We start from the raw sequence: 24,173 nt of genomic DNA, 5'->3' as shown, positions 1-24,173 counted from the left end.
GCTCACTGTTTAGTCAATAAAGCCCTTGACCATTTTATAACTCTAACTGATCATTTTTGGAAGTTCCCCATTTTTTATTGTTTTTATTTGGTTTATATAACAGACACACTGAATGATGGAAGTATAGTTCCCCTTACTGTAAACTTATCCCAGACACGGGCCACGCCCACCGAGGGGCGGGGCTAGCCGACTGTCACGGGATCCCACCGCTACTTCCGGGTCTTCTGACTTCCGGGTTGTTGTGAATGGGACCCGGCGAGGAGGACAATATCCATGAGGTACCGGGAGTAACGGGACAGGGGGGATAATATATTGTATACAGTGTATGCAGGGCGGGGACACGTGATACATAGTGAGATTATGGCGGGAATGGGATAGAGCTATCCTGGGCAGATATCATGGGGGAATAACCTGTAATAACATCAGAAATAACAGGGGAAGGATTGGGGAAACTAGGGTGATGGGTTACAGAGAGAGAAGGTGATGGGAGAGGAAGTCAGGATTGGTCAAAAGAAGAGGATGCTGTGGCTGGAAGACGGATGGGGGAGAGAGAGAGAGAGAGAGAGAGGGTTGGGAGAGAGAGAGAGAGAGGGTTGGGAGAGAGAGAGAGAGAGAGAGGGGGTTGGGGGAGAGAGAGAGAGAGAGAGAGAGAGGGTTGGGGGGGAGAGAGAGAGAGAGGGTTGGGGGAGAGAGAGAGAGAGAGGGTTGGGGGAGAGAGAGAGAGAGAGGGTTGGGAGAGAGAGAGAGAGAGAGAGGGTTGGGAGAGAGAGAGAGAGGGTTGGGAGAGAGAGAGGGAGGGTTGGGAGAGAGAGAGGGAGGGTTGGGAGAGAGAGAGGGAGGGTTGGGAGAGAGAGATGGAGGGTTGGGAGAGAGAGAGGGAGGGTTGGGAGAGAGAGAGAGAGGGAGGGTTGGGAGAGAGAGAGAGAGGGAGGGTTGGGAGAGAGAGAGAGAGAGGGAGGGTTGGGAGAGAGAGAGAGAGAGGGAGGGTTGGGAGAGAGAGAGAGAGGGAGGGTTGGGAGAGAGAGAGAGAGGGAGGGTTGGGAGAGAGAGAGAGAGGGAGGGTTGGGAGAGAGAGAGAGAGGGAGGGTTGGGAGAGAGAGAGAGAGGGAGGGTTGGGAGAGAGAGAGAGGGAGGGTTGGGAGAGAGAGAGAGGGAGGGTTGGGAGAGAGAGAGAGAGAGAGGGAGGGTTGGGAGAGAGAGAGAGAGAGGGAGGGTTGGGAGAGAGAGAGAGAGAGAGGGAGGGTTGGGAGAGAGAGAGAGAGAGAGGGAGGGAGGGTTGGGAGAGAGAGAGAGAGGGAGGGTTGGGAGAGAGAGAGAGAGAGAGAGAGGGAGGGTTGGGAGAGAGAGAGAGAGGGAGGGTTGGGAGAGAGAGAGAGGGAGGGTTGGGAGAGAGAGAGAGAGGGGGAGGGTTGGGAGAGAGAGAGAGGGAGGGTTGGGGGAGAGAGAGAGAGGGTTGGGAGAGAGAGAGGGAGGGTTGGGAGAGAGAGAGGGAGGGTTGGGAGAGAGAGAGGGAGGGTTGGGAGAGAGAGAGGGAGGGTTGGGAGAGAGAGAGGGAGGGTTGGGAGAGAGAGAGGGAGGGTTGGGAGAGAGAGAGAGAGGGAGGGTTGGGAGAGAGAGAGAGAGGGAGGGTTGGGAGAGAGAGAGAGAGGGAGGGTTGGGAGAGAGAGAGAGAGAGGGAGGGTTGGGAGAGAGAGAGAGAGGGAGGGTTGGGAGAGAGAGAGAGAGGGAGGGTTGGGAGAGAGAGAGAGAGGGAGGGTTGGGAGAGAGAGAGAGAGGGAGGGTTGGGAGAGAGAGAGAGAGGGAGGGTTGGGAGAGAGAGAGAGAGGGAGGGTTGGGAGAGAGAGAGAGGGAGGGTTGGGAGAGAGAGAGGGAGGGTTGGGAGAGAGAGAGAGAGAGGGAGGGTTGGGAGAGAGAGAGAGAGAGGGAGGGTTGGAGAGAGAGAGAGAGAGAGGGAGGGTTGGAGAGAGAGAGAGAGAGGAAGGGGGAGAGAGAGAGAGGGAGGTTGGTGAAGAGAGAGAGAGGGAGGGTTGGGAGAGAGAGAGAGAGGGAGGGTTGGTGAGAGAGAGAGAGAGGGAGGGTTGGGGAGAGAGAGAGAGAGGTGGGGAGGGGTGTGGGAGAGAGAGAGAGGAGGGTTGGGGGAGGGAGGGTGTGAGAGAGAGAGAGAGAGAGGTGGGGGGGAGAGAGAGAGAGAGAGAGGGGAGGTGGAGAGGGAGGAGGCAGGGTTGGGAGAGAAGAGAGGAGGGAGGGTTGGAGAGAGAGAGAGAGAGAGGGTTGGTAGAGAGAAGGGATGAGAGAGAGAGGGAGGGGTGAGAGAGAGAGAGGGTGAGAGAGAGAGGGAGGGTTGGGAGAGAGAGGGAGGGGGTGGGAGAGGAGGGTGGGTAGAGAGAGAGAGGAGACAGGGTTGGGAGAGAGAGAGGAGGGTTGGGAGAGAGAGAGAGAGGGTTGGTAGAGAGAGAGAGGGACAGGGTTGGGGAGAGAGAGAGAGGGTTGGGAAGAGAGAGGGAGGGTTGGAAGAGAGAGAGAGGGAGGGTTGGGAGAGAGAGAGAGAGAGAGGGTTGGTAGAGAGAGAGAGAGGGAGGGTTGGTAGAGAGAGAGAGAGAGGGTTGGAGAGAGAGAGAGAGAGAGAGGGTTGGGAGAGAGAGAGAGGGAGGGTTGGGAGAGAGAGAGAGGGAGGGTTGGGAGAGAGAGAGAGGGAGGGTTGGGAGAGAGAGAGAGAGAGAGAAGGGAGGGTTGGGAGAGAGAGAGAGAGGAGAGAGAGAGAGAGAGGGAGGGTTGGGAGAGAGAGAGAGAGGGAGGGGAGAGAGAGAGAGAGACAGGGTTGGTAGAGAGAGAGAGAGACAGGGTTGGTAGAGAGAGAGAGAGAGACCAGGGTTGGTAGAGAGAGAGAGAGAGACAGGGTTGGTAGAGAGAGAGAGAGAGAGACAGGGTTGGTAGAGAGAGAGAGAGAGAGACAGGGTTGGGAGAGAGAGAGAGACAGGGTTGGTAGAGAGAGAGAGACAGGGTTGGTAGAGAGAGAGAGACAGGGTTGGTAGAGAGAGAGAGAGAAGGAGGGTTGGGGTAGAGAGAGAGAGAGAGAGAGACAGGGTTGGTAGAGAGAGAGAGAGAGAGAGACAGGGTTGGTAGAGAGAGAGAGAGAGAGAGACAGGGTTGGTAGAGAGAGAGAGAGAGACAGGGTTGGTAGAGAGAGAGAGGAGAGAGAGAGAGACAGGGTTGGTAGAGAGAGAGAGAGAGAGACAGGGTTGGTAGAGAGAGAGAGAGAGAGACAGGGTTGGTAGAGAGAGAGAGAGAGACAGGGTTGGTAGAGAGAGAGAGAGAGAGAGAGACAGGGTTGGTAGAGAGAGAGAGAGACAGGGTTGGTAGAGAGAGAGAGAGAGAGACAGGGTTGGTAGAGAGAGAGAGAGAGAGACAGGGTTGGTAGAGAGAGAGAGAGAGAGACAGGGTTGGTAGAGAGAGAGAGAGAGAGACAGGGTTGGTAGAGAGAGAGAGAGAGAGACAGGGTTGGTAGAGAGAGAGAGAGAGAGACAGGGTTGGTAGAGAGAGAGAGAGAGAGACAGGGTTGGTAGAGAGAGAGAGAGAGAGACAGGGTTGGTAGAGAGAGAGAGAGAGAGACAGGGTTGGTAGAGAGAGAGAGAGAGAGACAGGGTTGGTAGAGAGAGAGAGAGAGAGACAGGGTTGGTAGAGAGAGAGAGAGAGAGACAGGGTTGGTAGAGAGAGAGAGAGAGAGACAGGGTTGGTAGAGAGAGAGAGAGAGAGACAGGGTTGGTAGAGAGAGAGAGAGAGAGACAGGGTTGGTAGAGAGAGAGAGAGAGAGACAGGGTTGGTAGAGAGAGAGAGAGAGAGACAGGGTTGGTAGAGAGAGAGAGAGAGAGACAGGGTTGGTAGAGAGAGAGAGAGAGAGACAGGGTTGGTAGAGAGAGAGAGAGAGAGACAGGGTTGGTAGAGAGAGAGAGAGAGAGACAGGGTTGGTAGAGAGAGAGAGAGAGAGACAGGGTTGGTAGAGAGAGAGAGAGAGAGACAGGGTTGGTAGAGAGAGAGAGAGACAGGGTTGGTAGAGAGAGAGAGAGAGAGACAGGGTTGGTAGAGAGAGAGAGAGAGAGACAGGGTTGGTAGAGAGAGAGAGAGAGAGACAGGGTTGGTAGAGAGAGACAGGGTTGGTAGAGAGAGACAGGGTTGGTAGAGAGAGAGAGAGAGAGAGAGACAGGGTTGGTAGAGAGAGGAGGATGGTTGAGAGAGAGAGAGAGAGAGACAGGGTTAGTAAAGAGGTAAAGGTTAGTTAGTAAAGAGAAGAACAACATATTTCATAAAACCTGTCAACATATATGTGAAGTGCTGTGATTTATAGTAGCATGCATTTAACGCTCTCTCCTTCCTGCAGGTGGCTGGGTGAACCGTATCCTTTTATTTCCACTGAATATTCTCTTCAGCTCCAAACATGACTAAACGTCCATCTGATTTTGCTGACTTGGAGAGAAGTCTCCCAGCTATTGCCTCCATCAATTCATCTTTCAGCCAAAGCCAGATCCTTTCTCCGCAGTATTACTTGCCACCAGAGCAGCGCAGGGCAATCTCAGATGTTCGCAGGACCTTTTGTTTATTTGTCACCTTTGACCTCCTTTTTATCTCGTTACTGTGGATTATTGAACTTAATGTGAGTATGCGGTCTATGGGCTACATTACTAATAACCCTGCAGAGCTCAGGTAAAAAGCCATTCTTAAACTGTTTGACTCCTTATATTCGTGGGAGGAATGCCAGGATACTCCTCGCACCAGACCCACTAAAACACGCTGTTTGGCTATGGTTTTTGGAGTGCTCCTTAAATTTCTCATGTACTCCTTTACATTTTAGCAAGAGTATGTGCTGGCCTTCGTTTTACCCATCCCTTTATGTTTGTGTTGACCAAATTCATAGTGACACGTGCTCCTTTGATTGACCCTTCACAGTGTACCTGTGAAACGGTTTATATGTTTTGGTTTAGAGACATATGATGGGTATGAAAATGTCCTTGAGAAATCAGATTGTATACCAGTCACCATGGTAAATGTTACCGTAACACCAAGTAGTGGACTATCCTTATGTGCTCTATCACCTGTAAGGGTATAGAACTACAGAGACATCCCTCTGAGAGGTCTTCTACACGTCATTATTACTTCCGACAGTACATGAACACTGTTGGTGGCTCAGATAAAGACCCTGTCATGGGGAACTTTGGCTTATTTCCACCACAGCTGTGTTTGGCAAACCATTCTGGAATTGTTACTACATTGATCCCAGACCTGGAAGCTTTAAAGGCATTTAGTTTCATGACCATGGTTCAGATCTCTGACCAGTTGATATGTCTTTATTCAGGAACAGTTCAAGCTAGAATCTTCTCAAAGAAGGACTTGTTCAATGCGTGTTGTGCATGTTAACATTGGTTGATCTCTGTATGATCCTGTGCCCAGTACCCGTGTACCATAGTTAAGCTGGACATGTATTTTTCTAAAATGTAATATTTAGCAGATTCATGTGGCGATTAGGAAGTTAATTTACTGAAAGCTGAATTATGGTGAATTGAAATACCCAGTTTGTCTAGTTTAGGGGAAAATAGTTGATTTGCAATTCTGCAATTTCTCCACTTCATTAAAGGGAGACTCCAGGCACCCAGAACACTTCTGCCCATTGGAGTGGTCTGGATGCCAACTCCCACTACCCTTAACCCTGCAACTGTAAATATTGCAGTTTTTATAAACTGCAACATTTACCTTGCAGGGTTAACTCCTCCGGGTTTATAGCACAGATTTTCTGTGCTATAGCGTCGCTGGACGTCCTCACGGTATGTGAGGACCTCCAGCATCGCTGAAATCCCCATAGGAAAGCATTTTCAATGCTTTTCTATGGGGAGGTCTAATGCGCGTGTGCGGCATTGGCACGTATGCGCATTAGGTCTCCCCGTTGCGCATGCACAATAAGTCTCCCCCGCCGTATGACGTCGGTGGGGAGGAGCATGGGCGGACCCTGAACCAGCACCGAAGGACATTGGCGCTGGATACAGGTAAGTCACTGAAGGGGTTTTAGCCCCTTCAGCAACTTGGGATGGGGGGTGGGAGGGAGAGGGGACCTGCATTGCCAGGAAAACTGTTTGAAGTTAAAGGGACTCTACAGTGCCAGGAAAACAGTGTGGTTGTAACAATGTCATACACCAATGGAATCTGATCTTTTAGGAGGATCCAAGTCTTGGGAAACCTTGGTCTTATTTACTCTCACAACACTCTTGGATTAGTTGTTTATAAAATAAACCTATCTTGTTCTAGGAAAACCCTGGTCTTATTTACTCTTACAACACCATTAGGTAGAAGGACCAAGGCGTGATTAATAGAGAGATAATGGAGGTTATTATTATTACATACATACATTTAGTTAAGGTAAAGCTGAATTTGCACACTGTATAAATGCTCTTGCCGCTTTGGTCTCTCTAACACTGTGACATGTCCCCTTTCTTCTACACACACTACATCCACCTATTTCTCTGTCCCACACTGCAGGCCTGGAGCTTTTGTCTGTTAGAAAGAAGGAGGGTACAAGTGAGTGCCGTCGTACACCAACTGTCCCCAGAAAGTGTATAGTGAGCACATTATGTTTGTGCCAAGTTCAAGGTGCTGAAACAGCGTCGTCTGCCTAGTTCGCCCTTAGTTGGCCAGTCTGTTTGACTGGCAGGCAGCTTGGCATGCCTTCTTGCCAGACTGACCTTCCAGCTCTTTGGGCAGTGCCAGTAATCTGATTTGCGTCACTAGGCCATTTGTTTTTACTCTGCCCACCGATGTTCCGCTTCACAGGACGCTGATGTTGGAGGGTAAGTATTTGGTTGAGAGATGAAAGCAAGAGATGAGCAGATGGTTTGTGTATTCTTATAAATAAATATATCCTGTAAGTTTCCTCCAGCACCACATCCACCAGAGGATGCATATGACCTTATTTTTCAATAAGGTCCTGTAATTAAGCCCATCATAATTGTCAGCACCGGGCCCAATGGGCTCTTAATCTGGGAATGAGGTGAACCCATGTTTTAGTCACTTTTTCACCACTAATAAGTTATGTTGTTTTCGGCTTGTTAAGTTTTCATGTCATGTGATCTAGGGTGAAAATTCCAATAAGAACGCTGTCTCCTTTGGTGTTACACCCGTCTTACAGCTACATCCATTTAGTTACATGCGTTACATCCTGATAACTGGCTGCTATTCCATGTGAAATATGTTCATCTCTCTGCAAGTTCCGAATGTAACACTGTGTATTAGCATTGCTGTTAGAGTAATAAACCCTTCATTTATATTAAAGATACATAACGAGGATATAAAGGTTTAACCCCTAGGGAAGCGTGTGTCGGCACTTTGAAAGCTTTATTTTATACAAACAACGGCCCAGCTCTGACACAAGGCACCAAAATCATTTATTTTTAAAAGGACATGCATCACTTGACAATTATTTTTTTCTAGGAAGCAAACACTTTAGAACAAATAAACAAACCAAAATAAAGCAAGAAAAACTTTGAAAATTATGTAATAAATGTTTCCAAATTTTACAATATACTCGGTCAGATTGCATAATTGGATTGCTTCTCAGCTAGAGAGATACATTTTGCTCAGCCCCCACCCCACCCCCTAGTTTCATACTAGTCCATTAATGACAGATAATAATACATCATTGCGCCTGCCTGGAGCCTGCTTTGAATGATCAGACTTCCGTGGCCGTGTCTCCGGAAGTGACGAGGGTAGGGAATTTTTACGGGGTGGGTAAATGTGATAGAACATGTGCCTCAGTGCATCTGGCTGGACAAAAACCCTTGGAATTGAAAATTTGGTAGGAAGATCAGGCTGCTCTGATTTTAGATATAACGGGATTTTATGGCTTTTTAATTATTTGTGTTTTTTTGGTTTTTTTGGGGAGGTGGGGATTTAGAAGGGGGACCCAGATATTTAAATAACAAACACATCTTATTTAAAAAAAAAAAAAATATATATATATATATATATATATATATATGTATATATAATTCGGGTTTACCTCAGTTGCCATCATTAATCGCACAGTCTGAAGATCAATATCACAAGGTTAAAGACATACAAAATGCTCTATCTTGAAATAATCTCTCCTGCCTGTTTGACCCCTTTCTACAACGCAGTATGGATAAGTGCAGTGTTCCAAATTGATATGTAATTATGTTTCTTTAAGCATTCTCAAGTTAGACAGTTTAAGTATAGCGTACAAAATATATTTGTTGTATTATCAATTTTGCTATATTAGTTTGTTGTTTGTGTTTAATCTCTGCCTTATTTGCGTTTGCTTTAATTGATTAACCAGGAATCATTGGGAAAAAATTGTATTGTTTCCACAAATCATCAGCTAAAGGGAAGTGTTTGGAGTTCTGCTCATGCGCAAACACTGACAACTTTAAAGGACCACTCTAGTGCCAGGAAAACATACTCGTTTTCCTGGCACTAGAGTGCCCTGAGGGTGCCCCCACCCTCAGGGACCCACTCCCGCCGGGCTCTGGGGGGAGGAAGGGGTTAAACTTACCTCTTTCTCCAGCGCCGGGCGGGGAGCTCTACTCCTCCTCTCCGTCTTCCTTGCGACGTCATCGGCTGAATGTGCATGCGCGGCAGGAGCCGCGCTCGCATTCAGCCGGTCGCATAGGAAAGCATTTACAATGCTTTCCTATGGACGCTTGCGTGCTCTCACTGTGATTTTTCACAGTGAGAAGCACGCAAGCGCCTCTAGCGGCTGTCAATGAGACAGCCACTAGAGGTTTTGGAGGCTGGATTAACCCTCAGTATAAACATAGCAGTTTCTCTGAAACTGCTATGTTTATTAAAAAAAAAAGGGTTAATCCTAGATGGACCAGGCACCCAGACCACTTCATTAAGCTGAAGTGGTCTGGGTGCCTAGAGTGGTCCTTTAACGCAATGGTTAATTGTAGATACAAAATGTGTCAAAAGATACTTAAATTGCATGCACATAATCTAGTAACTTGACTGTTTAGGTAAGCAATAGAAGCCTTTATTTTTCTCTGAACCAATAATAGTGCTGTCAAAGTGTGTTACTGACCTCCCCCCTCCATTCATACCAAATGTATTGCAGTTCTGAGAACACCGTTTGTATGCATTGATCTTTTAGATTCTTATTTACAGTGGGACCTCGGTTTACAAACGCCTCGGTTAACATAATTTTCGGTTTACAAATGAAAATCCATTGAAAATAATGCCTCGGTTTACAAACGTTTTTTCGCAATACAAAGCAATTTTCCCCAGGATGCATTGCGCCTGTGAGGTTTATAGCGCTGCCCCCATGCATGCTGGAGTCTGTAGGTAGCACGGGGTGTCGAGTGTGGGGGTGTTAGCAGTGGTGTATTTTGGATTTGTGCTGCCCTAGGCACGACTAAATTCGGGCACCCCCAAAATCTAAATTTGACCCCCCCAATTCGTGTCAAGCCACTTTTTTGACTGACAGGCACATGCCCTCATTGATACATGCACTGATATACACTCACTGACAGATACAGTCATTGGCACACACATACAGTCATAAGCACACACTGTTTAACCAACATACACTTTCACTGACAGACACACACTGACACACCCACTCACTGACAGACTCACACTCTCAGATACACATAAAATGACATACACACACTGACACACACTCACAGGCACACCTATTCTCACTGAAATATCACACACACAGCTACACTAACTCACTCACAGTAAGGTGGACAACCCAAGAACACTAGGCAAGCAAGGCATTTGTCTGGGAGCTTGGGGTGGCATTTTATGGCGCCGCCCTAGGCAAATGCCTTGTTTGCCTTGTGGTAAATACATCTCTGGGTGTTAGAGCGGCTTTTGCACTGAGTTTTGGAGCCATTCTGGAAATGTTTTGCAATGGTTTTGGGACTTTTTGGAACTTTCTGGGTGCATTTCTCAAGCTGAGGTTCGTCGTTTGCATTGTGGGTTGGTTTCCATGCCGGCTCATTTTGACTTTTTTCTGACCTCCGGGACGGATGAATTGGTTTTCAATGCATTCCTATGGGAAACCGCGTTTCGGTTTACAAATCTTTCGCTATAAGAAACGTCCCAGAGAACGCATTAAATTCGTAAACCAAGGTACCACTGTATTATTTTTTTTTTATTGCCACCTACATTCCCTTTTATTCTGTCAAGTTTGATTATGTTTTAATTCATTTTAACAACGAAAAGATGTCGATTACAAATAAAGTGTAAACAACCATGTCTATAATGGGGGATTGGAAAAAGAGGAGATGGGCCAAAGAATAAAATGAGAGGGGTTGGCAGGGAGGGAAGAACAACTTGGGCCCTTACTCTTCCTGCATTGTTATCTGTCAAACTGACTGACAAGATTCTCAAACTCCACTGAGCTGAATAACAAAATAGTAACAGGACATGCTGTCTGCTTGGCAGCCAGGGGGGTTGTAAAACAATGTTTATCTAGAAAAGGTGTGGATTTCTTTTGAAGTCTGCACTATTTGTAAAGTAAATAGGACACTCTTCACATGCTAAAATACTTTGTGTTTGGAGTGTTCCTTAAATATTGTATATGTAAAGAGTATCGCCAGTAGTATACAATCCCTTCATTTTATAAAGATTACATTACTGTTTTGTTTTATACCCATCCTCCTATAGACTGTAAGCTCATTTGAGCAGGGTCCACTTCAACCGATTGTTCCTGTAAGTTTTCTTGTAATCTCCCCTCTTGTAATATTGTAAAACGCTACGGAATCTGTTGGCGCTATATAAATGGCGATAATAATAATGATAATAGAGTGGCTTATGCCTGGGTGATTTTTTATTTGTCTGCCTTTGTTGTACAGTCCTTGTGTTCTGTATGATCTTAGCACAATAGCCTTTTGTCACAGTCATACTTTTCTAAATAACTCTTAGCTTGTCTTTGAGACACTGCTCTACATTATTATTATTATTATTATTTTGTTTAGTGCCAGCAAAATTCCATAGGGCTGTACAATGTACATATCTTTCCTGTTATTATCTTTAGGGCATCAATTACAGTTTTAATGCATTCAACAAACACAACTCATGACCCATTTCTTTTTAAACTGCGTGCTTAGCAAATGTGGACTTGAGAGCATTTAAAGAATCCAGGAAGCTTAAATAGTATAACATTTGAAATCTTGAGATTGTGTAATATCTGGGTAGCAATGGATGTATAAACAGTTCAATGGGAGGAACCTGAATTATTACCGGCTATTTGTGAACTATACGAGGGCAAGTATTGTGTATGTATATTTTATATGCAAGCGGTGTAAAGATATCGGTTGCAATTTTATCAGTGGCAAGAGTTTACGTTATAAATAAGTCATCTTTAAGGTACTACTAATTTGATTTATAGGTGAGAAAACAAAAGGTGCTGTCTCTGTCTACCCGTTGGCCCTATTCTGATACAGCCATGTATCAACAGAAATCAAAAAGGCTAGAGAGCAAAGTGCATTCATTCATTCTGCTTGTCACAGAGTGTCTGATATAGACTTGAGATGGAGTTAGTATTGATCACGTCTGCAGCCACAGGTCAATACAGAGAAGGATAGTTGTGTCTGCAGGAAAAATGTGCCTGGCTGTTCAGTAACATTTGTAGGAGATGTGGTGCCCAAAGTAAGTATTGAGGGAGGCAAAAGAGATTTTAATGGCTCATGGTTCGACTTTTGTTTTGACTTTTTTTTTTTTGCTTGGCTTTAATGCATTAGTTAAAGGACCACTCTAGGCACCCAGACCACTTCAGCTTAATGAAGTGGTCTGGGTGCCAGGTCCAGCTAGGGTTAACTAATTGTTTTATAAACATAGCAGTTTCAGAGAAACTGCTATGTTTATCAATTAGTTAAGCCTTCCCCCTAATTCTCTAGTGGCTGTCTCACTGACAGCCGCTAGAGGCGCTTGCGTGATTCTCACTGTGAAAATCACAGTGAGAGCACGCAAGCGTCCATAGGAAAGCATTATGAATGCTTTCCTATGCGACCGTCTGAATGCGCGCGCAGCTCTTGCCGCGCGTGCGCATTCAGCCGACGGGGAGGAACGGAGGCGGAGAGGAGGAGGAGAGCTCCCCGCCCAGCGCTGGAAAAAGGTAAGTTTTTACCCCTTTCCCCTTTCCAGAGCCGGGCGGGAGGGGGTCCCTGAGGGTGGGGGCACCCTCAGGGCACTCTAGTGCCAGGAAAACGAGTATGCTTTCCTGGCACTAGAGTGGTCCTTTAATGCATTAAAGAGGTATCAAACAAATATTTAAATAAAAGTGAAAAAAAAAAAAAGGATTTCATTGTTGTGTACTACGCCGTACAGGAAACCCACATGAGAGTCTGGCTTGAACAGCAAAGACTTGGATGAGTCAACAGGGAAGGTAGATTTCTCCATATGATGTCAATGTGTAGAGGGCAGAGCACATACACCTAAATGAAAATCAGACTAAATGGGCCAAATGGTTCTTATCTGCTGTCACATTCTGTGTTTCACAGGAACGGAAGAATGTAGAAGGTTGGTTTTCAAAGAACCCATACTTGCAACCACAACAGTTGCTATATACAATTTTAGCCATATATTTGAGGTCTTATATAATGATTCTCTCTCTCTCTCTCTCTCCATCTTTTTATCAAATTTCCGCCATGTTTCATGGGCAGCATGTGAGCAGTTTACGTTTTTCTCTAATTTCTTTCTTATTTAACCCTCTGCAGACGAATGACGGAATTGAGAAGAATTTAAAGTCGGAAGTCCAGGATTACAAATTTAGCACGTCTTTCTTTGACATATTTGTAAGTGTTGCCCTTAACCACCCTTGCCACACGCCAATGATGTCCTTTAGTTAGATCCCTGTATTCTCTGATCTATTGGATATGTGTTTTGCGCCCAGTTTGTCCTGCCCTACAATGATGGCCAGACTCCCTCCATGCACACCCTTAGCTGCTGATATGCCCGATAAGCCTGGCGCGATTGTTGTGGCCTATTGGACATTTTTTTTTTTTTTAAAAGGGAGCTTCAGTTTTCAAAGTTCCAGCTTTTTTACTGCAATGCCTTCACATTGGTGTGATAAAATGTTTCCCCCACCCTCCTTTCATTATGCATCTTTACATTTGGGGTGTATTTAAACACGTGTCATATTGCTGTGTGTACTAGTTATTTGGTCATGTGATCTTAGGTGTATCTCTGTGTTTGTATAGCTTCTGGCTGTGTTTCGATTTTCCTTCCTTATCCTTGGCTACGCTTGTCTGCGACTCCGTCACTGGTGGGTCATAGCGGTAAGTGTATGAGATCTCTTCATATCTTTTTTTTCAAGATGGCGATACCATCTCTCAAGGGCCATTGTTGACAAAGCTCTGAATAATAATTTCTCAGTACGTTAATATGGTATATTTAAAAAATATCCGTGTTTCTTCAAGCTGTTTGCATGCCTCCCAAATATCTGGGTGGCTTTTGCGGTCCAGTTTTGTATTTAATGCAGTCGATATTGATAGTGTGTTATCTTACCAGGAAAGGTTAAAGGATCTTAACATGTATAGCTTGGAGGAAAGACGAGACAGGGGGGATATGATAGAAACATTTAAATACATAAAGGGAATCAACACAGTAAAGGAGGAGACTATATTTAAAAGAAGAAAAACTACCACAACAAGATGACATAGTCTTAAATTAGAGGGACAAGGGTTTAAAAATAATATCAGGAAGTATTACTTTACTGAGAGGGTAGTGAATGCATGGAATAGCCTTCCAGCTGAAGTGGTAGAGGTTAACACAGTAAAGGAGTTTAAGCATGCGTGGGATAGGCATAAGGCTATCCTAACTATAAGATAAGGCCAGGGACTAATGAAAGTATTTAGAAAACTGGGCAGACTAGATGGGCCAAACGGTTCTTATCTGCCGTCACATTCTATGTTTCTATGTTTCAATCATCATAACAATATAAATTAGATTATTGCTGCTGATTTCATATGCAACCATGAAAGGGCATAATTGGAAATGTTCTGCCAAGACGCTGGGTGGTGGTGGACTTTGTGCTCATTGTAGAATGTGTCCATCGTCCACCCAGAATAGGGTGGGCCCCTAATTTACTTTAAATCCTATCGTGTAATGCAGGTATTCTTTTTGATGATCACTTATCCAGGCGTGATACTTGTACCCCTCTATTTCATCCACTATACTGTCTTCTTAAAGACTGCTTCAATCACTTGATGTATTGTGGAAAACTGACACTAAAGGGATGCTATTAGCACACAGACCACTTCACCTCATTGAAGTGGTCTGGGTGCAGTTTCCTTGTTCCTTTAACCCTGCAATGTAAAACGTACAGTTTTAGAGAAACTGAAATGTTTACATCGCAGTGTTAAATCCGCTTCTATTGCTCCCCGGAGTTTCATGGATTTTTACTTCCTTGAAGTTTTGCATGAGAATGTTTGTTTAACATCATCAAAATCACTAGGGAAGCATTGAGCCATGTAGGCATTGGAGAAGGAAGTAAATGTTTTTAAAATGTTAATTAACCCTTTACATGGCTAGGGAGGTGGCCGTGGGGGGCAGGGGGACATTATAGTCTCAGGAATACAACTTTGTATTGTATTGCAATGGGAAAGCATTGTGATTGGCTGAGATCACCACTTCTGATTATGTCAGTCCAGGAAGCAGAGCAGGGACAGAGCCAGCAGCAGCAGACTGGAGGTATGATTTTACTATATTTAGCGTTGCTAGGGAGACTAGATGTTGTTTTTAACACTATAGGGTCAGGAATACATCTTGCATTATAAATCTCGCTTTCTTCTTTATAGATCACAACCCTTGTGACCAGCGCCTTCCTCATTGCAAAGGTTATCATGTCCCAGGTGAGAGGTGCAGCATTTGTTTTGTTAGAAACTGTATCTCTTATAAAAAAAACACCCAGGAGTTGTTACCTTAAGTTTTTATGCATTATAGTCTGAGAGTGAAAAGTTGAGATTGGTAGTGTTATCTAGAATTCTGTCATTTTAAAATCTGCATGCATTGTAATTTATCGTTATAAGAGTTTGTTTTGGGCGGGGCGGGGGGGGGGGAGGAGAGAGGGGGAGAGGGTCATTTTTACTTCCTGTTTCAAATAATGGAGAAATCCCATAAAGCCCCATTAAAGCAGAATTGCAACATTTGTCATTCCCTTTGTATAATCCAGATTTTCTTTATCACAGCTCCTGTCAAAGGGAGCATTTGGCTACGTGTTACCCATTGTATCCTTTGTGGTGGCGTGGCTGGAAACCTGGTTTTTAGACTTCAAGGTCCTGACGCAAGAAGCAGAGGAGGAAAGATGTGAGTGTAAACACATATTAAATGATCCTTCACTCCTCTTGTTCAAGACAACCGATGCATGTATAGTTTTTTTTTTTTTTTCTATTTAGACTATGATTATGTTTAGGTCAGTCAGGCGAATGGGGAGTGCTTAGTAGAAAAGAGTTGCAGTTGTTTTTTTGAGGCCTAAATAACAGGGGCAGAGGGGTGTGGGATGGGTTGTTGGGTAGAGCAAACTATCTGTACGCAGAATATTTTATTAATATTATATTGGGGAAATACAAGAACTGCACGTACAGAAAGTTACAGTGGTAAAAATAAAAAATAAATAATAATATGGTGACTAAAGGTAGAATAAATTAAATAAAGTAGCATATCTTCCAAAATTCCGTCAGCACCTGAAAGTCGCAGGGAGAGGAAGCCTGAGGAGCAGGTTGAAGGGTATCTTTAAGATCTTGCATTTACTAGCTTTCCCCAGCAAGTGGCAGCAGTGAGCTTTAACTAGCCGAGGAAGAGGCTCCACCCATCAGAAGATGATTATTCTGGCCTATAGGGGTCTGGTTTTAACCCGTAAATCTTTCCTGTTAATGCGCAGTTTAGCTCCCAGCAGCTGAATAAGCTAATTGTATGACTATTATCAGTTTGACAATGTTATGAATGTGGTCCACACAGTGTTTACTTGAGCCGGGGACTGCTCATATGCACAGTCACGTTTCTGGCTCTCTCATAGAACCGGTAAGGTTAAGTGTGGGGTTGTGCATGCTGCAAAAATAATGAAGTAATGCTTGATAATCTGTGCAATGAACATAGGTTGTTAAAGGTGCTTGAAGTCTACTCCAGCTTGTCACTCTTTTCATTTTCACTCTCCATTAGCTAGGGGTAGCCCGTGATAGATCTCCGGCTGTTGCAGAACCTTGAGACCTTTCCAGCCTTTCCAGCCTTAAATCTAATCAACATTTCATATTAATTAGAGTTTAGACAATGTCTCACGACTCAATGTTCGTGCAGTGTATGCATCTTCTTGGGAAGATGGCTTCTCTCAAATGAGTAAACATTTCTGTAATGTTGACTGGGTTGAACTAGAAAGTAACATTTAAATTTCATGTGATGTGTAAAAAGTGGGTTTTTTTAACTTATCAGAAGAATAAAATGGAATACACGTGTTGACTTTTTAATGTGTAAATTGCAGAGAAGTGACTGTCCCCCTTAGGGCTTTAATAAGATTGCATTACTCTTGAACTTAATTCTGTAACTTATTTTCACTATGCACGCATGTGAATCTGCCTTTTCTCTCTGTTTAAAGCCATTTACAGTGTGGTGAAACTTTTTGTTTTCGTGTGCCCTGTAGGGTATACAGCTGCCCAGGCTGCAGCTTCCCGGCCTGCACTCCTATACCCCGGAGCTCTTTCTGAAGGACAATTTTACTCTCCACCAGAGTCATTTGCAGGTAATCTACCTGTTTATGAATTTATGTAGCACTTAGCTCGGCTAGGTATCTCTATTACCCATTATGCATATGGCCTGGGAACCTGGAATAAATACAACCATATCTGTTTATAGCAGCATAAGACTTAGACTATTCTGAACCCTGTGTCCTCACAGGATCCGATAATGAGTTTGATGAGGATGAGGAGACAGCTGGAAGAAGGGCTGTAACAGAGCAGGAACGAGAGTATGTGAGGCAGGGGAAAGAAGCAATGGAAGTTGTAGATCAGATCCTCGGTCAAGAAGCAAACTGGAAGTTTGAGAAGAGCAATGTGAGTCTCTTGTACCCCTCTACCTGCAATGGTCCCCTATTTTCACCTGCTTTCATTCCTTCCAATATTCCTTACTATGCGACTTGCTCTCCTCTTCGTCGGACCGTGTCAGTGGAACTCTTTTTATATTCATAGTCCTTTATATGTGCTATGGTTATTGCACCGTTCATTAACACGTTCTCTATGTTTCCATTTCATTCACAATCAGGAAGTTGGTGACGCTGTATATGCGTTGGAAATACCTTTTCATGGAAAGACGTACATTCTCAAGGTATACCTATGCTTTGGCACAAAAGTTCTTATGACCTTCTTGCATGTCTTTTTGGTTAAAAGAGAGTGATGGTATAGAAACAACAATTTGTTGAAGTCGGAATGTTTGTCTCAAATAAATGAAAGCAGCAATGTTTTGAGTGCATGTTTTATGTATAAATTATAGTGTACTCCAGACATTGACTTGCCTCTTCTGTGCATACCCACAGGCTCTCATGCAGTGTCCAGCTGAGAGTGTCTACCAAGAAGTAATACTTCAGCCCGAGAAGATGGTCTTGTGGAACAGGACCGTGGCTCTTTGTCAGGTCAGAGGTTTTTTTTATTTTTTGGGGGCTTTTGCTTACTAGAAACATGTCTTGAACTCTTCCTCAGAAGATAAAACCACTACTTTTCCCTGTGGACTAGAGTTTAAAGGGACACTATAGTCGCCAAAACAACTTTAGTTTGATTAAGCAGTTTTGGTGTATGGATTATGTCCCTGCAGTCTCTCTGCTTAATCCGCTGCCATTTAGGAGCTAAATCCCTCCTCTCCTGGCTGCGACTCACCCAGCCTCCCTGCACACTTATTGAAAGAGTCTACATTAATTTGACAGAGCAGGAAATAAGAACTTCTAAAGTGAACAAACTGTGCTCTAAGGTGGGGGGAGGGGACCAAATGTATTTTCGTGCAGCCTTATGAGTCGCAGCCAGGGGAGTGTGGCTTGGGCTGCATAAACCGAAACAAAAGTGGTTTAACTCCAAAATGGTAGAGAATTGAACAGTGAGACTGTAGTGGCATGTTCTAAATATAGAAACTGCTTTGTTAAGCTAAAGTTGTTTTGATGACTATAGTGTCCCTTTAAAGGGTTACTAAAAGTTATGATGCCAGAAGTATCCCACAACTGTTCTCTGGTAATGAAGCAACACATTTTGCACAGTTGCTTTCTCCCTTTTACCAGGTCCCCCCCCCCCCCAGCTGCTGAGGCTCCTATCCTGTCTGGTATTCATCCGGGTCCTGCAGAGCTGCAGAAGCTGTCTGCGGGTCCCATCTGCCATTCGTTGGCTCAGAGCGTCTGCTGAGCGCACTCGGCAAATTAATTGCCCTCTGTGCTTAGAAATACAGGTGCCATGTGCTGTGTCTTCACATTAAGTATTGATCATTTTTGGAAAGTATCTGTTGGTATTCTGCTTACAAACAATAATTATTTGCCATATTGTAGCAAAGCTTGCATTTATATATTTTACCTTTTTATTGGTATTTTGTATCTAGAGCACTCTGTATAGAGTTTGTTTGGGTCTATATTTTTTACTAGAATAGTTTAATAAATCTATTTTCTTTATATACAAGGCTATTCACTAAAGTGAGATTTTTTTGGGAATTCAAAGTAAATTCCAAATTTAAGGCAAAAGTAGCCAAACTGGAAAACTTCAAGTCTGCTATACTTCCAGTACAGCTACTTTGGCTTTAAATTTGAAATTCACTTTGGGTTTCTGACAATGCCGACTTTAGTACATAACCCTGCAAGTGTTCATTGGCAGTGGAAATGCTGTCATTGTTATTTCAAACTACATTACTGTAGCCAGGTGAGTTCTGCCATCACAATAGAGAAGTTACAGTGAAGTTTTATCCATCTTCTTGAACTCCCAGATACCCACACAAAGATGGTTCTCCCAGATATTGGCACACACATAGATCTGTACTCTGAGCATTTACATGTGAATCTGCAGCACTAACCCTACTCCATGCTGAATTAACCCAACACTCTCCACGTTAAAACAATGACAACAGCAGTAACCCCCTCACCCTCTGAAATAGTCCTACACAGAGGTTCAATAACCCCATACATGGTGCATTAAACCTCAAACAGATACAAAATTGTACACACACTCAGTCAGATACTCATATAGTCGCACATAGTTACACATTCAAAGGTGCACAAATATTGGCGCACAAACATACAGACATGCATTGGCACTTGTGCAGACTGTCTCTCCACCTCTTATCTCATCTTCCCTCCCCCCGAACACCAATGTAGTGTGACTGTGCAAGTCCTGCCAGAGTCCTGAGCGGAAGGCCTCTTTCTACTGGCAGGGCTCTCCACTAAGGATCTGGCGCACAATGTGTAAAAAAACAGGAAGCGCTGTGTGCTGGTTTCTTAGTGGAAAGATTTGTGAGAAGAAAAAGCTCTCCATCTTGGAATTCTGTCGGGACACCATTTAGACACGCTACATTAAGAGGGAATGATGTTATATTACCAGACATGCACCACTGGGCCGCAAAAAGAAGGGATAGTTGTTAGAATGAAGGAGTGTTTGAGTTGGGCTCTAGGTATTGATGAAATCGTATGAGTTACTTGGGATTAGAGTTTTACTTGATCACTGTCTTAAATTACCAGAAGCGATTGGCCCCAAATCAGTCCTCCTGACCAATGGCCTTGTGATGGACTCTGGAATTTTGCAGATGGAACTGAAACTCTCCCTTCAAAGAAACCACAGTGGCCATCTAATTTCGTATCAGAGCAGATGAATATCAGCATATTGACAAGCAGTTTTTGTCTCACCATGTATATGGAAATATGTCTGTGGGATAGTAGGAATGGGCTTGATAATTCACCATACTTTGAGATACTTATTAATTCTACATTATGCTGGTCAGGGCTTGAAAGTGCTCTTCAGCAGTATGTGGAATTAATAATCTTACAATCAAGATCTCGAAAAAAAACACCTTGATAAAATGATTTAATTTCACACCGGGGTACATGACGTCCACATTAGACAGGATCACTCTCTTTGGCATGTTACGGTTACTATGATGGTTAGCCAGCCAAAAGACTGACTGAGAACTATGGGAAACAAAGTCCACATTAGCTGTTGTGCCAATCTCACCTTATGATGTCCTGCACATGGACAGGATGTACAGTATGCCGCTTGCCTCCCAACCGAATGTAAGATCGTTTGAGCAGGGCCTTCAACGCCCTCTCTTCCTATGACTCCAGCTTGACTTGTTGCAAAAATTTGTTTTTTAGTCCACCTATTGTACAGCGCTGCCAAATTTCTTGGTGCTTCATAAGTAATATTAATGGCAAGCCACGTACAAGCTGGCCTAGGTGTATTACAGTCACAGTATTTACATGGTGATGAAAACTGGCAGAATAGGGAAAAAAACTATCTTCCAGATGAGGAGTGCTGTTTGATGTTTATGTTTGATTTGCTTATCTAGAGCAGCAATAAGTAACCTGCTTTGACTTTTTTAAAGAGATTACGTTTATGATGCTGACTCAGAATCGGTGATATATTTGTGAAGTAGAAAAACTATTTGCGGGCTTCCTTCTTATTTTTGACAAAAACTGATGATGTGGCCAAGTGAAAAAGATTCAAAAGGGTCCATTGTGCGCAGTGCAGATTAAATGAATATCCGGATAACAAAAGTTAAGCATTACTAAAGCCATGCTTTTAAAAGGAAGTGAAACATTTCTTTGTATGTGGCACAGGGAACGTTTACCGAAAGTCAAATGAGTAACATGTTTGGGAATTAACCCATTCCTTTCCCTGTTATTGCTATGCAATGCTGGAGCAATAAAAAAAAAGGAAGTCGTCTCTCTCCTCGCGCACACACTGACATTCACTAAACAATGGGATATTATGTTTTCAATAACTCCTATACCAGCATGATTTTCCGTGGTTTCTGTTAGACAGCTACAGTAATTTATGCAGTATTCACCAACTATAGATTGTACGTTCATTTGAAAAGTCCTGCAGATTCTAAGCCAGAGGTGCCCTAAAGGTAGATCCCCAGATGCTGTAGAACTAAAACTACCATGATGCTTTGTATGCCTTTAGAATGAAAAGGCATCATGGATGCTGTAGTTTTAAAACATCTAGGGAACTACCTTTTGGCCACTCCTTTTCTAGGCATTATAACCACTTCAGCTTATTGAAGTAATAGTGGTGCCATGGGTACTGTTCTTTCAGCCTTTTGTTTAATTTTTCGGACTGTCTTCAATAAGCTGAAGTGGTTATGGTGCCTAGAGAGCTCCTCTGACAAACTAGTTCATCTCTTGTGCAGTACAAGACACAATGCGGTTACTTTATAACTAAGTGGATGCATACTGCAAGGGATGATAGGATAGTTATATTCACTATATGACTTCCTGTAGTTTAATACAATCCTCTAAGTATTCTACTGTACCCTCCAATAGTCCAGGTTTTATGAATATCAATAAACGCTGAAGTTTGCTGCACGTCGCACTACATATCTGTCCTCCCCTGTGCTGCTTGTATGTGCATGGGGTTTAAAAACGTCCTCCTTTTCACCATAGATCCTGCAGAGAGTGGACGATAATACTTTGGTGTCATACGATGTGGCTGCCGCAGCAGCTGCTGGAGTGGTGTCTCCTAGGTGAGAATTTTTATTTTTTTCTTTCCCCATTAAATTCTCTTATCCAGTTCCTTTATAACATTCACCTTCTTGTCTACCAGGGATTTTGTGAATGTTCGGCGAATCGAGAGAAGGAAAGATCGCTATATATCATCAGGGATAGCAACAATGCACCACGCCAGACCTCCACATACAAAATATGTCCGGTGAGAATTCCATTCATTGGTTTTAATAAGCCAAAAGGAAGCTACATCTAGATTAAGATTTTGAATTAAAGGGACTCTATAGTCTACATATAAAAGCAAGAAAGACAGGTCCCCCAGCCTTCCTTCTTACATTTAATTAAAAAAAAATTCGAGGTGTTTTTATATTAAAAACTTACCTCCGTTCCAGCGCCGAGCTCCCAGCCAGGCCGCGCCCCCTTTTTCGTCAAAATGGCGAAATCGCGGGGCCCAATAGGACGCTTCTCTGAGAGAAGCGTCAGGGCGATGTGGTGCGCATGCGCTGCACCAATCGCGTTCTTCATAGAGCGGCATTGACAGCCGCCCTATGAAGAACCTGAGCGCTTTACGGAATGCGCGTTCGCGAGCTGAGCTGTCTGACAGCTCAGCTCGCTTTCTAAAACTATATCAATAAGGGGGGACCTACTGTCCCCCCCCGGCCCCCACCCCTGAGCGGCGGGTGGGGGCCCTAAAATTATCAATAAGGAGGGGGGACCTACTGTCCCCCCCAGGCCCCCACCCCTGAGCGGTGGGTGAGGGCCCTAAAATTCACAATAGGGGGGGACCTACTGCCCCCCCCCGGCCCCCACCCCTGTGCGGCGGGTGGGGGCCCTAAAATAAAAAATATGGGGGGGACCTACTGTCCCCCCCCCGGCCCCCACCCCTGAGCGGTGGGTGGGGGCCCTAAAATTCACAATAGGGAGGGGACCTACTGTCCCCCCCCCTGCCCCCACCCCTGTGCGGCGGGTGGGGGCCCTAAAATTCACAATAGGGGGGCGGGGCTACTGCCCCCCCCCGGCCCCCACCCCTGAGCGGTGGGTGGGGGCCCTAAAATTCACAATAGGGGGGACCTACTGTCCCCCCCCGGCCCCCACCCCTGTGCGGCGGGTGGGGGCCCTAAAATTCACAATAAGGGGGGGACCTACTGCCCCCACCCCTGAGCGGTGGGTGGGGGCCCTAAAATTATCAATAGGGGGGGACCTATTGTCCCCCCCGGCCCCCACCCCTGTGCAGCGGGTGGGGGCCCTAAAATTCACAATAAGGGGGGGGACCTACTGGCCCCCCCCCCCGGCCCCCACCCCTGAGCGGTGGGTGGGGGCCCTAAAATTATCAATAGGGGGGGACCTATTGTCCCCCCCCGGCCCCCACCCCTGAGCGGTGGGTGGGGGCCCTAAAATTCACAATAGGGAGGGGACCTACTGTCCCCCCCCCTGCCCCCACCCCTGTGCGGCGGGTGGGGGCCCTAAAATTCACAATAGGGGGGCGGGGCTACTGCCCCCCCCGGCCCCCACCCCTGAGCGGTGGGTGGGGGCCCTAAAATTCACAATAGGGGGGACCTACTGTCCCCCCCCGGCCCCCACCCCTGTGCGGCGGGTGGGGGCCCTAAAATTCACAATAAGGGGGGGACCTACTGCCCCCACCCCTGAGCGGTGGGTGGGGGCCCTAAAATTATCAATAGGGGGGGACCTATTGTCCCCCCCGGCCCCCACCCCTGTGCAGCGGGTGGGGGCCCTAAAATTCACAATAAGGGGGGGGACCTACTGGCCCCCCCCCCGGCCCCCACCCCTGAGCGGTGGGTGGGGGCCCTAAAATTATCAATAGGGGGGGACCTATTGTCCCCCCCCGGCCCCCACCCCTGAGCGGTGGGTGGGGGCCCTAAATACAAAGGGGGTGGGGACCCTAGTTAACCCTCTCCCCCCCCCCCCCCCCCCCCCAAAAAAAATATCTCCCTACCTACCCCCCTCACCCTAAAAATAATGAGTGGGGACCCTTTAACTAAAAACCTGTAAAGAAAAAAAATAAGATAAAAACAACTTACCATTCGATGTTTTCTTTCTTCTAAAATCTTCTTTCTTCAGCCCCAAAAAAGGCCAAATAAAAATCCATAATAACCGACGCAATAAAAAAAAAAAAAAAAAAAAAACCCGAGCGCAAAAAAAATAATCCATCTTCACCCATGGAGGGCTCCGCGCAGACTGAGCTCCGCAATGCGGGGGAAGGCTTATAAAGCCTTGCCCCGCCCTGCAATTAGGCTAAGAACACTCTGATTGCTGGGTTTAAGCCAATCAGAGTGCTCTTTGTCATTTTACAAGCGTGGGAAAGTTCTTTGGAATTTTCCCACGCTTGTAAAATGACACAGAGCACTGTGATTGGATGGATTTCAAGCCATCCAATCACATTGCTCTGTGTCATTTTACAAGCGTGGGAAAATTCCAAAGAACTTTCCCACGCTTGTAAAATGACAAAGAGCACTGTGATTGGATGGCTTGAAATCCA

At 45.2% G+C, this 24,173-nt stretch overlaps 1 protein-coding gene across 1 annotated transcript in view; it reads left to right on the top strand.

Annotated features, from left to right (window-relative positions):
- The first annotated feature begins 215 nt into the window (after positions 1-215).
- The window catches only part of STARD3 (StAR related lipid transfer domain containing 3), a 45,894-nt gene continuing 21,936 nt past the window's right edge, over positions 216-24,173 (top strand). Inside the window, exons 1-12 of the mRNA XM_063459096.1 lie at positions 216-278; positions 4,376-4,648; positions 12,723-12,800; positions 13,206-13,283; positions 14,805-14,858; positions 15,195-15,312; positions 16,640-16,738; positions 16,894-17,048; positions 17,257-17,319; positions 17,528-17,623; positions 21,617-21,696; positions 21,777-21,881. Of these exons, the coding sequence (XP_063315166.1) occupies positions 4,433-4,648; positions 12,723-12,800; positions 13,206-13,283; positions 14,805-14,858; positions 15,195-15,312; positions 16,640-16,738; positions 16,894-17,048; positions 17,257-17,319; positions 17,528-17,623; positions 21,617-21,696; positions 21,777-21,881 (1,142 nt within the window). The 5' untranslated portion in view covers positions 216-278; positions 4,376-4,432. The remainder of the gene's footprint in view (positions 279-4,375; positions 4,649-12,722; positions 12,801-13,205; positions 13,284-14,804; positions 14,859-15,194; positions 15,313-16,639; positions 16,739-16,893; positions 17,049-17,256; positions 17,320-17,527; positions 17,624-21,616; positions 21,697-21,776; positions 21,882-24,173) is intronic.

The sequence above is a fragment of the Pelobates fuscus genome, chromosome 6 (assembly GCF_036172605.1).
Source record: "Pelobates fuscus isolate aPelFus1 chromosome 6, aPelFus1.pri, whole genome shotgun sequence".
Taxonomy (NCBI): Eukaryota; Metazoa; Chordata; class Amphibia; order Anura; family Pelobatidae; genus Pelobates; species Pelobates fuscus.
The sequence above is the reverse complement of the archived record's forward strand: the minus strand, read 5'-3'. Positions and strand labels throughout refer to the sequence as shown.